Genomic DNA, 16,565 nt, shown 5'->3' on the forward strand with positions numbered 1-16,565 from the left:
GACTCACCTGGCACCATTTTGGCACCTGGCAAATGCAATTTTATTCTCCTGTGCCTTTTAAACTTCTCCAGTTCTTATCAGTTTTAGCCTCACCATTCATGTTTTTGTGCTACTTTTATATGTTATATTGGTGACCTGCTTTGTTGTATGTATTTTTATTTCATTTTTATTGTTGCCTTGAGCTGCCTAGCTATTGGGGACTATATATAAATGCCTTAAATCAACGATTAGTTGGCAGTGGCATTGAACCTACATGTCTCAATTTCTTCCTCTTGGCATATGTTGGGGTACTAAGCTCTGAGAATTGCTCAGATTTTAAAAGACTTTCTCAGTTTTTCACAAATTGTTGTTCCCAATCTGTGATTTCATCCAGTTCTGAGATGAGTATAACAGCTGAGAAATGGTTTCTTGCCAGTTTGTTGCCAGTTTACATAATGGTGTACTCATTTCTACATGGAATGAAACTGAGTTTGCGATTTGTTTGAAAGTGGTACATTTTGCTAATTTAAGGTTGTGATTAATGAGTATCAGGGTCTAACTATCTATTACATTAAATGCATGGTGTACAACACTGTCAGCATTTTTTAATTTGAAAAAGTTAATACTTAGTATGCCCCCTCATTTTCTGAATACTCAATAACAGCAATAATAACAGTAATAATAATTGTATTGTTTATACGACACCCATCTGGCAGGGTTTTCCCAGCCACACTAGGCAGCTTCCAGCAAAATATAAAAAATAACAAAATGTCAGACATTAAAAACTTCTAGATGGTCCAGAAAGATGTAATGGCCGATGGTATCAAAGACCTCTGAGAGATCCAGCAGGACCAGGAAACAGCTTTCACCTCTGTCCCTAACCTGCCAGAGATCACCAATCAGCATGCCCAAGGCAGTTTCAGTGCCATGATGAGGCCTGAATCCCGACTTGAAAGGATCCAAATAATCCACATCCTCCAGGCATACCTGGAGTTGTTCAGCGACCACAACCTAAATCACAGGCATACCTGGAGTTGTTCAGCGACCACAACCTAAATCACCTTGCCCAATAATAGAAGATGCTTAACCCTTCACTCACCAGCTATAACCTCCCCATTTCCTGTTTTGTTGTTTGAGGGCATGGAGAAAAGACATGTTCTGTGTAGAAGGATACTGTTCTAAAACCCGTCACATTTATGTCTGTTTTCTTTATGTAATAGAACTTTAAATATGAATTTATTCTGAACATGGACAGAAAGTCCAGTACCATCTATCTTTCCATTCCACACAAGAATACACTTAGAAAGTAATGACATACATGATTGCTTTTGAGAAAGTAGGGAATATGACTGTAACGTCAAAGAACTCTTATTGCCATAAAAATACTCCTAACAATTTGATACCATTATGAGCTTTCTCTTTTTAGTTAATCCCATACCATGCACAATTGTATATATACCCATCATATATAAATAGTCTCAGGATATAGTCAGAAGTCACAGAAAGAAACTATCTTCCTGAAACTAAGCAGGTCTGGGTGCAGTCAATGTCTGGGTGAGTCTTGGGAACATGTAGACGCTGCCTTGGGTTTCATGATGGAATAAATGGGGGGAGATATAAATGTAAGAACATTAATTAATATCCCCCACTCTTCACCTTTTTACTAAATTGAAAACTTACCCCTCCTTGTAGGAGAGTTACTCCAGGTCTCCAATCATTTTGCTGCCCATTTCTGTACCATTTCCAGCTCTGCAATATCGTTTTTGTGACCTGACAACCAGAACTGTGCACAGTACTCAAAGTGTGGTCACACCATTAGGTTGTATAAAGACAATGGAAAAAAAAAAGGAAGTTTTATTTTTGACCCCTTTCCTAAGGATCCCTAGCAAGGATTATTGAATTTTCTCTTTTTGCAGCTTCGTTGGGTTTATAATTGCTGTCACAGTAAGCATCTTTTCTAGGAGGAAATGGGTGTAATATCATTGCACCAATATTCTTCGGTCCAATTATTTTCTTTACACTGTTAGCCTTTTCCCTTCAGATAGCAGAGAGTCAATTACAATAATAAATGAAGCCCAAAAAGAAGTCTAGCAACACAGTACATTGTGATGTCTCCATATGGTGCAATAATTCTGAATACTTGCCCGCCTGTGATATGTTGTATGCTTTCCAATCCAAGCATAGTAATGATTTATAGAATTTGGCCTCAAGAATTTGACAATTCTACCCCAAGCAGGACATTTAACAATTTGTTCTGTATATGCAATGAATTGCATCCGGTGGTGTCTTTCAGCTGGCACTAAGGCTTCTGTCGGTGGAATGAGAAGGGAATACATTTCCGGCAATTCTCTCTCCTTTCTCCCCCAGCCACATCCCACTAGCCTAGTTTTATTACGCAAGTGTTTTTGTCTTGGCTGCAATGTGCCCTTCAATTCTGATAATGCCTCTTGCTTGTCCAAATGGAGGAGAGAGGGGTATGCAAGTGTTTACAGATACTCTACTGTACAAACATAACATTTACTTTTGTTGCTTTGCCCACTTTTGCTTCTGGCTTTGCCCACCAGTGGCATGAGACCCTCAGAAAGTTGTCCTCAACAGAATGCAGGTATTGGGCTGAAAAACATTCCCCATCCCAGTGTACTGTATAAAAGACTTTGGGTTTACACTTGTGTACTGGCAGCTGATGCCTCATACAGATAGGAATAATAATTAGCCTGCTAAATTTAGGACAGATAAAATGTTCCTTCCATATACAGTAAATGCCAATACATTTGGCACCTAGATAATATAAAATCTACAACTACCACTGAACAGTTAATTGATCATAATAGCGACTTGTTGTCAATTGCATATTGATAGTCCATGACCCATTTCACTGCTGTTTTATCATCCTCACCTGTTGGCACACCACCTAATTTTATTTATCCCTTCAGAGATCTCCTTAAATCAGGTATAATGTTCCTGGTTTGCTCCTCTCTCATTCTCATAGTAAGGGAGAATCTGGCAAAGCAATCAGGAAAATACAAAGCAACAAATAAACACATTTGAGCTCAGGCTCAAAATATTTGTTTTGCAGGTGGGAGGGTGGTGGAAGGCAGGCACATCAACTCTATGGGGCTGAAGCCTCCACAGCCCCCCCATGTCCGCTGAAATGGGGCTAACCCCCCCCCCCCAGTCTTGAGGGGGCAGAGGGAGCCTGGCAGGATGTCGTCCTGACATGGCGTGGCCTGATGGGATGTCAAACCAGGCCTGGTTGGTCTCTCCCAAATCAACAGTGATGTCAGCCCCCCAATGTTGGGTGCAACTCAGTGCCTGTGTTGGAAATACTATTGGAAATACTGTTTCAAAAAGGACTCATGCTCATTTGTTACTATAAAAGCCCATATCACAGGGATGTTGGAAAGACATATGAAGTTCATCTAAGTTACATTCCTCCGATAAACGCAATAGTTGGAAAGCCTTCATGACCCTTGTGTCCTTCAAAACTCATCTCTTCATTTGACAGAACACTGGAAGGCTGCATATTATGCTTTGCAACAGACTAATGTTGCAATGGGTATGGTAACCTTTGCAATGTTAGTAGGCATTCTTATTAAGCCTATCCACAGCCAGTAAAACAGAATTCAAACCATGTGTGCCCTGCATATTGTTATGCAATATGTAAAGACATATTGTTCCACGATTAAATTATATCCAGTTTATGTAAGCTGCCGATTGTGAATTATCTAGTGTATAGTGCAAGTGAATGTATGTGTGACCATGATTACTAGATAAAATTGATTCAATCTGCCTGGACGTTGTTTACCATTAGTCATAGAAAATTAATATCAGAATGGATATGATCCTTCTGTTTGTTTGAATAGTACAATGACCTTTCTGGATATTGTACAAATGAGTTACACTTTGTCTAATTGCAGCAAATGCACTTAGAAGGTGTATTTTCATGTTGTATGAACTACTCTGTTAACCACTGACTAATGGCTGGTTTACAGTTTTAATTGTTGCTTGTCTGTATTGGTTATTGTACTGCAAGCATTTTGTGCATATAAGGCTATGTCACTGCTCAGCTGTTTGATGGCCACCCAAAAGCATCAATGTTTATTTTTTTCAATTGAGTGACTGCTGCTATTTGTTGGCATGTTTCAGCATGCTCTTCCACAGCACAGAGCTGATAGACCTCCTGCTAATGGGCAGGAAGAAGAACTGTCTTGATTTGATAGCTTGTGCAAACTCATTGTACGGATTTGATGAAGAAGCTTATAGTGGATAGTGAAGAAAAGCAGTTCTCGGAAATCCAGAGGAGGCCCAATTGTGTCTCCTTCTGGAGTATGAAAAGTCATTCATTTTCCGTACAGCATGATAATATAGATGATGATGATGAATTTTGAAAATGAATCTTGAAGGAGTCAGTCACCACACCAGATGACACTGAATGCAGCCAGTGGCATCTGTTGAAGATGTTTGCTTGTCAGCATTGTTGGCAGCAATAGATGTAGATGACCAAGATAGCATAGGAAATCACTGAGAAAGGAGTGCAAACATGCTGGGAATGTGGTCTGGGAAAGCACACCATTGTTTGAGACTCTGTTCTGCCATGTGATGCCCAAAACCTTCCTGATTCAGTGCATACCTTAAGCGTGTAGTCATCAATGCTGATGCATGGAGCGCTGGCACAATCCTGAACCTGCATGTTGATCTTTGTCAGGCTGATGGTGTGGCCAAACCCCCTACGGGCTTAGACAAAATGGTTAAAGAGTCTCTGTAGAGCTTCCTTGGCGTGCACTGTCCATTAAAATCCAGATATAAACTCATTTGTTTTAGGAGAAATACATTTGAGCATACAGTTATATGGAATATAACAACTCTGGCATAATTAATATGGAAGTGCTGCTGAAAGTATGTGATAGAAAAACTACTCAAGTTAGCAAATCAGAAATCCACAGCAGTTTCTCTCTCAGTTTTTGCAGTTACAGTTGATAATCAGTTTTCTCCCAAATTTTTTATTTTATGTCTGCTATCTCAATGTTTATGGTAGTGAGTTACACATGGTGAGGAAGTATTTGAGCACTGTGCCTACAAGATAAATTGTAAAGCAATATGTGTACATTAATATTTAAGTGTAGGTGGGTTCCCACGAGGCAAGACACAGTGATAACAGCAAGAACCTTTAATGAACTAATAGAACTGGACAACAGGGGCAAAGCAACTGCTTATATACATTTCTGAAAGCCTGGGCCACTCCCACTCCCAATGTGATTGGCTGACTAAACTTCTAAGCAGCGAATCATGACTCAGAGTTTAAGAGCCAATGGCAGAGGCCCACATCCTGAAATGTTCTGTGATGAGATATCATGTATCAAATCAGAACACAGGAGCTCAGAATCCTTAGTCCAGACTCAAGCTCAGATAAACACAGACCACTGAATACATAACAAATACTGACAGATTTCTAGTTTGCATCATCTGAGTTGCGCTGGGGATGTGGGGGTGTGAATTAAACATTCCGAGTGTATGTCCTTATTGCCCACATCTCTAGTTACCTCATCTCTAGTTATCTCATACATGCATATAGTATTCCTTACCAATGAGTATGTGTTATGTGTTGAAGAATTTAGCTGCTCAGGAAAATCAAATAGAAATATAGCCATGTAACAAAATATTCCCGGGGAATTTGAAGATATGCTTTTGCGTTTTTCATACCTCTTGAAATAATTGATAGTGCTTTACTTTTTTTTTTTAAGCGAGTGCAAATAGAATTTATGGTTACAGTACACTGAATAGAATAACTGCATCTGCAGTATATCATCATATTTACTTGTGTCATGCTATGCAATCTGCAGTATATAATTCCACTAGGTCTCTCTTAGCCCTCTCCTTGGTGGTGTTATTTTGAGGATTCATTAATCCATACTGATCTGTTCTGTAGATAGACTCTCTCTCTCTCTCTCTCTCTTTCCTCCCGCCTCTCTCTCACATACAGAATTTCCAGTAATATAGTCTCCCCATCGGTGCCACTAAAAAAAAAAAAGTATGGCAAATAAGAGACTTTCAAAACTCCCAGGGTTTGTTGCTGGATTTAAACTATTTATCAGCTTGCACAAATGAGCCGCATAGAGAGCTATAGTAAGGGAGAATAATACAGAAAACCTAGTGTGCATATGAATGTGTTGCGCATGCAGAACGAGACCCCCCTGGATCTCAGCTCTTGTTTGAGCAGGTCAAAGTTCCCTTTCCTAACTAAGATTGACTTTCTGGGAATGAGGGCTAAACTGAACACAGCAGAAGGCTTTTAATCCCCTGTAAGTATGCTGATGTAGGAGTCAATATAGGCTGACTACTTTACCTTAACTAATCTGAGCTAATTAACCTTGAATAAAATAGAATGTAGGCCAGAATTCAGAAGTCTCAAAGAGTTTAATAGATTGCATGACAACCAATTCTACAAACACAAACACACACACTCCTCAGCAGAATGAGGTCCCCTTGGTTTTTATTTTTTTCTACCACATGTCATTCATGCAATAATAGTGAACTAACAATGAATTTATACTGAACCATCCACATGTTGCTCTACAAGGCTTTCCCAATGTTACCACATTATTGTCATCTCGAGCAACACCCTTGCACTATAGCACAACAAAAGCAGGACACCCCTATCCCCAAACATGAAAAGCTACAACATTTCAGAAGGATGCTATGGGTAAGCACTGATTGGAAACAAAGCAGCATGTTAGCCCCTCCCCCTTTTTTTTGCAGGTATGAACAGTAGTGAAAGCTGGATTGTGTATAACTGCCCCTGAGTACAAATGATCAAGAATGCACAATAAAAAGAATGGCTTCTGGAGGGATCCTGAGTTACAAGAACTGTTGATACTTTAAATAAGATGCACATATAACTTTTATTGGTATAGATGGTGTTGTGTTTCCAATGGATGAACTTAAATAAATGTTATGATGCATGCGTGAGGACCGGGGGGAAAGTCTGTGAGGTTTGGGGACTGAATCCCAGGATGAGCCCTTCTTTGAAGGTGCACAACTGGGCACTGCCCCTCAGGATGTTAAACCCAATTTCCGAGACAGCACCTAAAATCTGAGAACATGACAGTCCTAAAGAATTTCACTCAGTTGTGGCTTGTTTGGTTTGGGTAACACTCTTTGGAATTTCCAATGAAGAATGCTTGAGTAGCAGGAAAGGAGAACAGAACTGCTTTTGCAGGACTTTGATCCTTTAAATGAAGCATGTGAAGAACCTCTCTTCAGTGGTCTGATGCGATATGAATTATTTCCTTGTGTAGGTCCCGATACATATTTAAGACTCCAGCCCTGCATCCAGTTACTGTATATATGCTACTCCAATGAAATGAATGGACTTTGGCCTTTGTTCTTATTTACATCCAGTCCAAGTGGTGGCGGCGCTGCCTCCTTAGTCTCAATGGAAAGAAGGATAGGGACAAAATTAGAGTCAGTTAATTCTGTTTGTCATTGGCTCAGGCTCCACCTGCTGTTTGGGCTCCACCCCACCATGCTCAATAGGAACAAGCCACCGCTAATCAACAACACCATTAAATATCATTAAGTGAATCTTAAAACAGATTTTCATGTACCATGGCTGGGTCTTTTTTCTCCCTTCCACTTAGGACATATACCTCAGTCTTCCCCCACCAAATTTTTTTTCCCCTGACTCCTGAGTACTTGAATTGTCCAAAAGCAATTTTCATTGACAGGAAAATTGCTGAAATTATCACGCTGAGTAAGTTTGCTTTCCAAAACAATTTCTTGCAAATTCCAGGGGTGGCATTCGACTAACTTTTACTCTGATAGACATTATTGAAATTAATGGATGTAACTAATATTCATTTCAATGGGTCTACTCTGAGTAAAGGTTAGTTGATGACCACCCCAGTATACACCACCCTTTTCTATTTCTGCCCCCTTATTCTTGTGTAGTAATAGATGGATATGGAGTAGACTATGCCAGTTTCCAGAATTTGTTTCTTCATTGTTTTTTATTATTTCTGAGCCACTTTGTGTATGACAGTAACCCTCAGGTGATGATGACATACAATCTGATGGCATTTTCTTATTTTTCTCTTCAGGATACGTGAATCATGATGCTCACCTTGGATCGTGTGAAAACAAGTACTGTGGTTTGGGTAGGCACTGTGTTGTTAACAGAGGAACAGGGCAAGCAGAGTGTGTCTGCATGGAGCACTGCAAGCCTCACTTCAAGCCTGTTTGTGGCTCAGATGGTGAATTCTATGAAAACCACTGTGAAGTACACCGAGCTGCCTGCCTGAAAAAGCAAAAGATTACCATCGTTCACAATGAAGACTGCTTCTTCAAAGGTAAGCGCGTTTGGACAATGCCTTGAAGACTCTAGCCAGCTGCATATTTTGAAGTTAATTCAGCTGGAGCGCTGATAAAATTCTGCACGGTGTATTGTGAAGCAGTGGTAGGAAAACTTAATCTGACAAAACTCTCTTCCCCTAGATATGTGTCTCAGCTACGCCCAGTTTTCTCTGTGTCTTTTCTGAGAAGCCTTGGAATATAGATCAAGCGTGGCTTTTGACACTGTTGTAACCAAGATTCCTATGACCTTGGTTTGAAGAGGTGAATAAAACTGTGATAAAGTAATGCAGTTCCAGAGTTTAATGGAGAAATATGTAACCACTGCAGAGGCTGCATGTGTATAGCTTCCTGCTAGAAGCCTAATCTTTGAGTTACCATTCTATCTTGCCTTGTTGTCTAAAGCTTTTGTATTATTTTAAGATCCTGGCTTCTATCTTGTTTGTCACTGCTGTTTTGATTCTGCTTTTCACTCTTTTTATCTGTCGGGACAAATATTAATGTTTATTTTGATAATTTCTTAAAATTTTGTTTCATGTGATTGTGAGAAGTCTTGGGGGCTTTTGAAGTCACAGGGCAATACAACACAAAACTAATGGGTGCTGAAAATTCAGAAAATGAGAGCCCATGCCAATTTTACAGTGACTGAACTTCTCAGTCAGGTCCATTTCTGAGGCCTAATTTATGTGCAGATTTTTACAATAGGGTTGCTATTCTCTGATACTGGTTTGAGAAGTACCCATGAAATCCAAGCATGTATGTGATGCAGAACATAAGTTCTTTCCAACTGAGGAGCCATATTTTTTAGAAGATGTGTGTCTTTAACTCATACAATTAACCCCTCTTCATATACACTTCACCATGAATACAATGTTGCTCATTAAAATGCCTTCAAGAATTATAATAAATTCATCTCACGTTGATCAAATGCATACGGAGTTACCGGTTAGGTTTTGCTTAAGTCTTGACCATTGATTTGTGCCTTTCTGCTTAGTTCATTTCCCCCTAACTTGGTTCTGGAAGTGCTGTATCCATTCCAACTGCTCTGTTAAGAGATGTGTGCTCTGTAGACAATGGAGTTTAATTATAGACATGATCCTGCACTTTGATTGCATTTTAAGCCTGTGTACATTTTAGTGCATATCCATAGAGTGAGAGACATAAGCTGGTATTTTTAAGTGATCTTTAAGCTCCCCCACTGTGAGCACAAAGAAATGATTAATCTAACAATAACTGTTAGAGGTGGCAAGGCCCCCTTTTTCCATGCAGAAAACACACATACAGGAGCATTTCATACAGAACATAAGGCACAGCTTTTATATTCAGTTTATTTCTGGCAAGCCTAATGCCAAGGAAGAAGTTAAAGTTATGGATACAATTTCAGTTCTGTTAGTACATAATGGAGCCTTTTAAATTTGAGGTCTACAAGATGTTTTATAAGAGTCTGCTTGCATTGGAATAAAATCCAGCCTTCATTTTTAATATGAATGCAATACAAATGAGGCAATTTTGTTTTGTTTTGTTGGCTCATCTCTGCGGTGTAATAGAAATGCAGTGACCATTGCACTGCATTTTCTCCATTCCATAATTGCTGCCCTGCTAATAACTTTTGCATTTGGGGGAGCCTATAGTAATTTCAGTTTAAAAGTTTAGCATAACAGTTGACTGACTCGACTTGTGGAGGTCATGCAACAAAGGAAGTGAAGTAGATGCTGATGGGATGGCATTTTGGGAAGAATGCATAATTATTGGAAGGGTGAAAGGTGTGGGAGCTGAAATTAGACTAGCGGTTCTGTATTATATTGAAGGATGGTCTCATATGTGACAACCAGAACAATTAAACTCAGGAACACTTGTACATGTTGTTAATGTGCATTTACATTCTGCTCGATGTAACTTTTTCATTTAACTCCTTTGCTGCAAATAGCTGAGATTCACAGACCAGAGTGCCTGCTGTCAGAATTTAAGTTGAGTTCTGCTTTCTCAGACCAAAGCTCTGTCTTGTACAGCATCTTGTTTCTTGTTTATCTTCTGATACTGGAGGAAGCATTTAACCATCCTGGATAAGAACCATTTATCCTCTACAGAGTATGCTTTCTCACCCTCCCATCAAGCTACCTGTGGGAGTTCCTCATGCATGCAAATTTACTAGTGAACCAGTAATTTGCCCTGACCACTAATGGACACTGTTATTGGGAAAGTAATTATACTGATGAAATTTTGCATGCTTGATGTCTACCTCTTCTTATAAAAAGGTAAAGGATGCCTGACAGTTAAGTCCAGTTGCGAACGACTCTGGGGTTGCGGCGCTCATCTTGCTTTACTGGCCGAGGGAGCCAATGTTTGTCCACAGACAGTTTTTCTGGGTCATGTGGCCAGCATAACTAAGCCACTTCTGGTGAAATCAGAGCAGCGCACAGAAACGCCGTTTACCTTCCCGCTGGAGTGGTACCTATTTATCTACTTGCACTTTGACGTGCTTTCGAACTGCTAGGTTGGTAGGAGCTGAGACCGAGCAACGAGAGCTCACCCCATCACGGGGATTCAAAATGCTGACTTTCTCATCGGCAAGCCCTAGGCTCAGTGGTTTAGACCACAGTGCCACCCGCGTCCCACCTCTCCTTATACTCTCCTTTAAAAATACAACAGGATGTTTTGACATGTGACAGTCAGATGGCTAATGGCTCCTCCAGATGACCTCTTTATTGTGTTTTCTTCCTGATTTCATTCAAAAAAGCTTACAAGGAGGTTAGAGCATGTCTGATCTTTATTGAACATTTGTTCTACTTTGCTTGCAGGATGGTTATACAACAATGAACATTCATCCTGATTTGCTTGCAGGGTGTTTATGTATATATTCTGGTTAATCATTCATTTACCCCATCCTTTTCTATGCATTTCCCCATCGCTGTCCTAACTGCAAAAAAGTTTTTTGTTTTTTAATAAAGTAGATTTGTTGTGCCAGGACAACAGCATGTTCTACTTCACTTTAATTGTGGAAACCTAAATTTCCAGTTTGCATTTGAATCCCTCCCACAAAGTAGTGGTACCCTAAGCAAAAGGAACCTCACAGTTTGTTCTTTAGTAGTATTTACCCAATTTGTCTGCACATATCAATTGGAATCTCAGAAATGGCAGGTTAGCTATCGGCTATAGTAGTTCATAATTATAAGAATGTTCATTATGCCTATCAAAATGTATTTTTTTCATAGAGCTTGAACAGAATCTGATTTGGATCATGACATTTTGCAGCATTATTATGCTGGTTGGATTATAATATCAGACTGTAAAATACTCATAATTTAAATATTATGGGCAGTATTCAACAGAGAAATTCCATTACTGTGAAGAGTTATGGCTTGCAGTGAAACTTCCCCTCCCTTTCTTTACCCCCTGCACCCTGTTAGTATCTTTTGGGGGTTCTCCTAACCCTCTGGAGCAGATTTGGGGCAGGGTTCAGGGGTGTGCCAGGACAAGATACAGTGAAGGGAAATTCTGTTGCACCGTATTTGGGGTATTTGGGATACCGTATTTGAAACCACTGTATACTAGAATTTAAAAGGGACGCGGGTGGTGCTGTGGTCTAAACCACTGAGCCTCTTGGGCTTGCTGATCAGAAGGTAAGCAGTTTTACCTTTACATTAGAATTTAAGCAGAAAAAAAATGGTTTATCTGGAGTCATACTACGCCTTCTAAAGCTATGTAAGTACTACTTTTCAGAGATTATCATATTTCCAGTTTTAACTGTTACAGAGAACTTTAGCCAACACTTTCTGCCTGTCAGGAAAGCGCTTTTGCATTGGCCCTATGGCAGGCCACCAGTCAGGCTTAACAATGTACATAAAAGAGGAGCACAAATGTGTCTGACATCTGTTCCTGTATGTTGATAAAGTATGCACAGATATGGCCGTAGGGAATTTAATTTGGAAACTTGCTTCCCGCTCATTATTTTGTCACTTTCTTTCTTCTACCCTACCCCCCCTCCAAAAATAAAGGAAGTGACTCTTCCCCTCACTTGTAAAAGCACACAAATTGTGTGTCTGAGGCAGGGGAAAAGGATAAATTGCCTCCTTGTCTTTCCCTGGTGTCTGACCTGAATTCTTCCTGTGCAGACTCAGCTCAACGAGGAACTCAGTCACAGACCACATCTATCAAGATAAGGGAGATTCTAAACCAGCTAGGTCTTCTTGATTGTTCTTTGCTGTTGTACAACATATTTTCTTCTGCTTTTTCCTGGCTTGTAGATCAGTGGGAGGACATGAACCATGAGCTAATCTAGTGATGAGTTTGTTAGATGCTGCCAACCATATGTGTACATTTCAATATGTTGTCCTGTTTCATTTCATGGTGGAAAGCTGAAGCGTGTTCCTGGGGGGGGAAAAGTAAACTACACAAAATACATAAAACCACAGTTTTCATATCTCAGCTCAGAGAGATGAATCGTTTCAACCTGTTTAGTGCTCTCTCCCTTCATTCCATACTGCAGGTACATTGGTAAATCTCTCTCTGTGTTTTTTGTTCTGTAATCATTTATTTACTCTCAATATTTTGTAATGCTGTCATCAGATGATGGGTCTGAACAAAATTTCAGGGGAGGAAGTAACATTCAGTAACTGAAGAGCAGAGACAGGTATTTGTGGTGTCCTCATTCTCAAGTAAACTTGGAGAACAGAATGTGTTATATAGTAAGTTCCAGGGACACTGTTTTGGTACTTTTGCAAATGCTTCTCATTGCTAGGCTTTTCCTATGGAGATATGAAATGGGATTCTGTTTTCATTGACCACCACAATAGTGGTGGCAGGTAGATAGTGACTAGCTCAATGTCACTCAGTGGTGTTCCTGGCTGAATGGGGATTTGAACCCTAGTCTCCCAAGTCCTAGTCCAGCACTTTAACCACTACACCATGCTGGTAGGGATGTCTAGACACATGAATCACAAAGCTTCTGCATTTTTTGAGTTAACTGGAATGACAGATCTTTGAGTGTGTTCAGAAGCCACCTTGGCCATTACTTCAGCTGGTTTTCAGCCATCTCCTTCTGCCCAGCACTGTTGCAGGCTGGTCAAGTGAGAGAACAGAGAAGTGTTTGATGACAGTAATAAACAACATGCTGTTGATTGGTGCCAATGTGCCATTAACAACCCGCTGTGGGTGGCGATTGCAAATGATTTAGAAAATGTTCCACTCTGATTCTGACAGTGTCCTTAACTGTATGTCCTGTCAGCATGAACGGATGGCTAGCTTCTGCATTCAGAAGCTCAGAATTGTCCTTTATCTTGGGAACTGAACTTCTTTTCTGTGTAACAATAAACTGTGAAAGTGGGCAGTGATGTCATCAGGCATTGCACTCCAAACACATTGTGCAGTAACTAGGAGGAAATTCATGGCTGGCAATTAAAGAGACTTCATGTTGTCACTCAAGGTGTGCGAATTGCACAGTCTGTAGCCCTGCTGATTCACGTCCTTATTGTGAAAATTGTACACACTATTTTTGTTTTGTTTTTTTGCCATCTGCCTAGGGCCTCCCCTCTAAAGTAGCGTTGGAAACACAAATTATAAAAAGATTTCATGTCCTCTGTTCCCCTAGATGATGCAGACATTGTGACAAAGATTTTCTAATAAATAGGCTTATATATGTATGTTATGCTTCTTCCCTGCAGAGAAGAGTAAGTGAGAACAGAAACAGAAGTTCACAGAGACCAAGTCCAACTCAAATACTGTGGGAGGGGTGTCTGCCACCATGAAGGAAGCATGCCCATTCTTTAAAAAGCCCCTCCCAGGACTACTGTCCAGTCATAAATATCCTTTTCTTGGGCAACACGATTAAAGGTGTTTCCTTATGCACACAAGTTGTGCAGTTTTGTGCAGAATCTACATGACATTGTTGGCATCAAACTGCCAACCCTTATTCCCTCCCCCAATATTTCCCTCCGTTTAATCCAGGTTTACCCTTTCCCGGGAAAATCCAGTAAGTATAACGACAACATCTTGTTGGCAATAACTCAGTGACTCTTTTGCAAATTAAGCCCCCTATCTGGAAGCACCTAGAGAGAGTGGGAACTGACTGACTGAATATAAGTATGAATATAATGGATTTTCTAGACCAGGTTATCCCAAACCTTGGTCTCCAGCTGTTTTGGACTACAACTTCCATCACCCCTAGGTAACTGGACCACTGGTCCCATCTCAGCTTCAGGCCTGGTTCTGGCACCAAAGCAGCCTGGGTTGCCCTGATTGTTGACCTTTATGGGGAAAACTACCTTGTTGACTCTTCTTGACCACTTGCCAGTCTTTGATACCATTAATCATGGTATCTTGCTGCTTGTTGGATTGATACTGGGAGGTACCAAGTTGCAGTGGTTATGCTCCTATCATTGGGGAAGAGTATTTGGACAGAGGCGTTTTCAGTATGTTGATGATATGCAGTTCTATCTCGCAATTCCTTCTGAATCAGGAGAAGCTGTTCATGAGCTAGACTGGTGTCTGAAGGCAGAGACTGGCTGGCTGTAGTACAGTAAGCTGAATCCTGATAAGATGGTGGAGGTACTGTGGATATGTGGCTCTTGAGTCCCGGAATTAGGCATGTGACCTCTTCTAGATGGGGTTGCATTCCCCATCAGGTATGTAGCTTGGCATCGGTTTTAATTCAATGATTTTAAAAATTATGTGTATGCTGCTCTGGACTCCTGTGAGAAAAATGGTAGGAATATATATACTCATAGCTGGTAACTTTTCCCTTTTCTTGTGAGGAATCCTATTCGGAATAAGGGAATTTCCCTTTTAAAAAGGGAAACGTTGACTGCTATGTATACTGACTCCCAAATACTGTATAAGGTTATCAGGTTATCTAACAACTGAATTGCAACATTATTCTCAAGTCACTGTAACTAGAACAAACCCAAGAAACAAAATGAAAGGACATCACTCCTGGCGGGAAGAATTTTTCTCTCTCTTGTTTTCTTTGGTTATATCCTGTCACACATGGCAAATGAGAACTTTCAATGCAGTGAAAGTATTTTCATGCCTCATTTCATTGCCTTGAAGATTTTGTAATGATTTGAAGAGGATGACTGAGTAGGCATGGCAGTGGGAATCTTCAGGGTTGGCAGGTGACAGGGAGAGTGGTGGCAGCCAGCTGTACAAAGTAGCAGGTGCCAGGACAGTAGGCAGGAAGCAGGACAGATGGTGACACTTACAGGGTGGCAAATATATATATTAATAGTTGCCTTCAAAGGAATTCTGCATAATGATGTTGCATGGTAAAGCAAGAGTAACATAGCCTAAATGTGAATATGTGCTGTCTTACTATTTTGTAAAATGCACCTGACGTCAGTTTCTTAACTATAGGGACTTTGGTCACATAATTATAGTGATATGTAATTATAGTTATATGTACACATTATGTCTGATTTATGCTCACATGCTTCAGATGATGTTTTAAAATGGTTTGGAAATAAGGGAATTTCCTTTTCATGTTACTCTCATAGTAGACATATAGTTTAAAATATCAGAAAGCAGTAAGTAGGGGGTGTATTTCTTTCTTTCTTTATTTGCTTTAAGCTGTTGAGTCTTTGACAGGGCATCTTATCTCTCTTACACAACAGAAAAGATGCACACAAGTAGTTGCTTTGGAGACTGTAAATTATAGATTAGTATGCAGACAATATATGAAGCTACAAAAGAGATCACACAAGGTCAGATTGCCTCAAATATAATGAGTGGGAAAGGAACAACATCCACACAAAAATATGAATATTTCTGAAAGTAATCTGAACAGTGGCTGGTAAGAAATATTTGTACAATAATAAATAGCAAAAATGCTCAGTGTAGTTCTGTGTTAAAAGATGTTACACTTTGCTAAAGGATGATACTTCTGTAGCTAAAAAAGGATAATGTTGTACCTTGACCTTTAATGTGTCAGTATTTTGAAGGAACCAAAATAAATTTAGTCTGTGACTGGCAATTAATTTAAATATAAAGTCTTAGAGTTTCATGAGTGGATTTCACTCATATGTTGGGGCACTCTTGGATCTTGGCTACCTGTTCCACTTTAAACCTCAAATCTGCTCTAGAACATTGGCAACTTTCTAGAGCAATCTCCAGAGATTTCAGAGGAAGGAAGATTTTGAAAAATTACCTCCACACTTCAGTTCAATTAATTTAATTTAATTTAATTTAGGCAGTTTTGCTGGATCTATGCCCCTTCAATTATGAAACAGGGCCTTCCTAATATGTACAGA

General features: G+C 39.9%; 1 protein-coding gene across 4 annotated transcripts in view; it reads left to right on the top strand.

Moving 5' to 3' along the window:
- The window catches only part of FSTL5 (follistatin like 5), a 323,917-nt gene that overhangs the window by 106,300 nt on the left and 201,052 nt on the right, over positions 1–16,565 (top strand). For all 4 annotated transcript variants that reach the window (XM_081021706.1, XM_081021708.1, XM_081021707.1 and 1 more), the window contains exon 4: positions 8,076–8,324. In XM_081021706.1, coding sequence (XP_080877832.1) covers positions 8,076–8,324 — 249 coding nt within the window. The remainder of the gene's footprint in view (positions 1–8,075; positions 8,325–16,565) is intronic.

The sequence above is a fragment of the Podarcis pityusensis genome, assembly GCF_964106645.2.
Source record: "Podarcis pityusensis genome assembly, chromosome: 9".
Classification (NCBI taxonomy): domain Eukaryota; kingdom Metazoa; phylum Chordata; class Lepidosauria; order Squamata; family Lacertidae; genus Podarcis; species Podarcis pityusensis.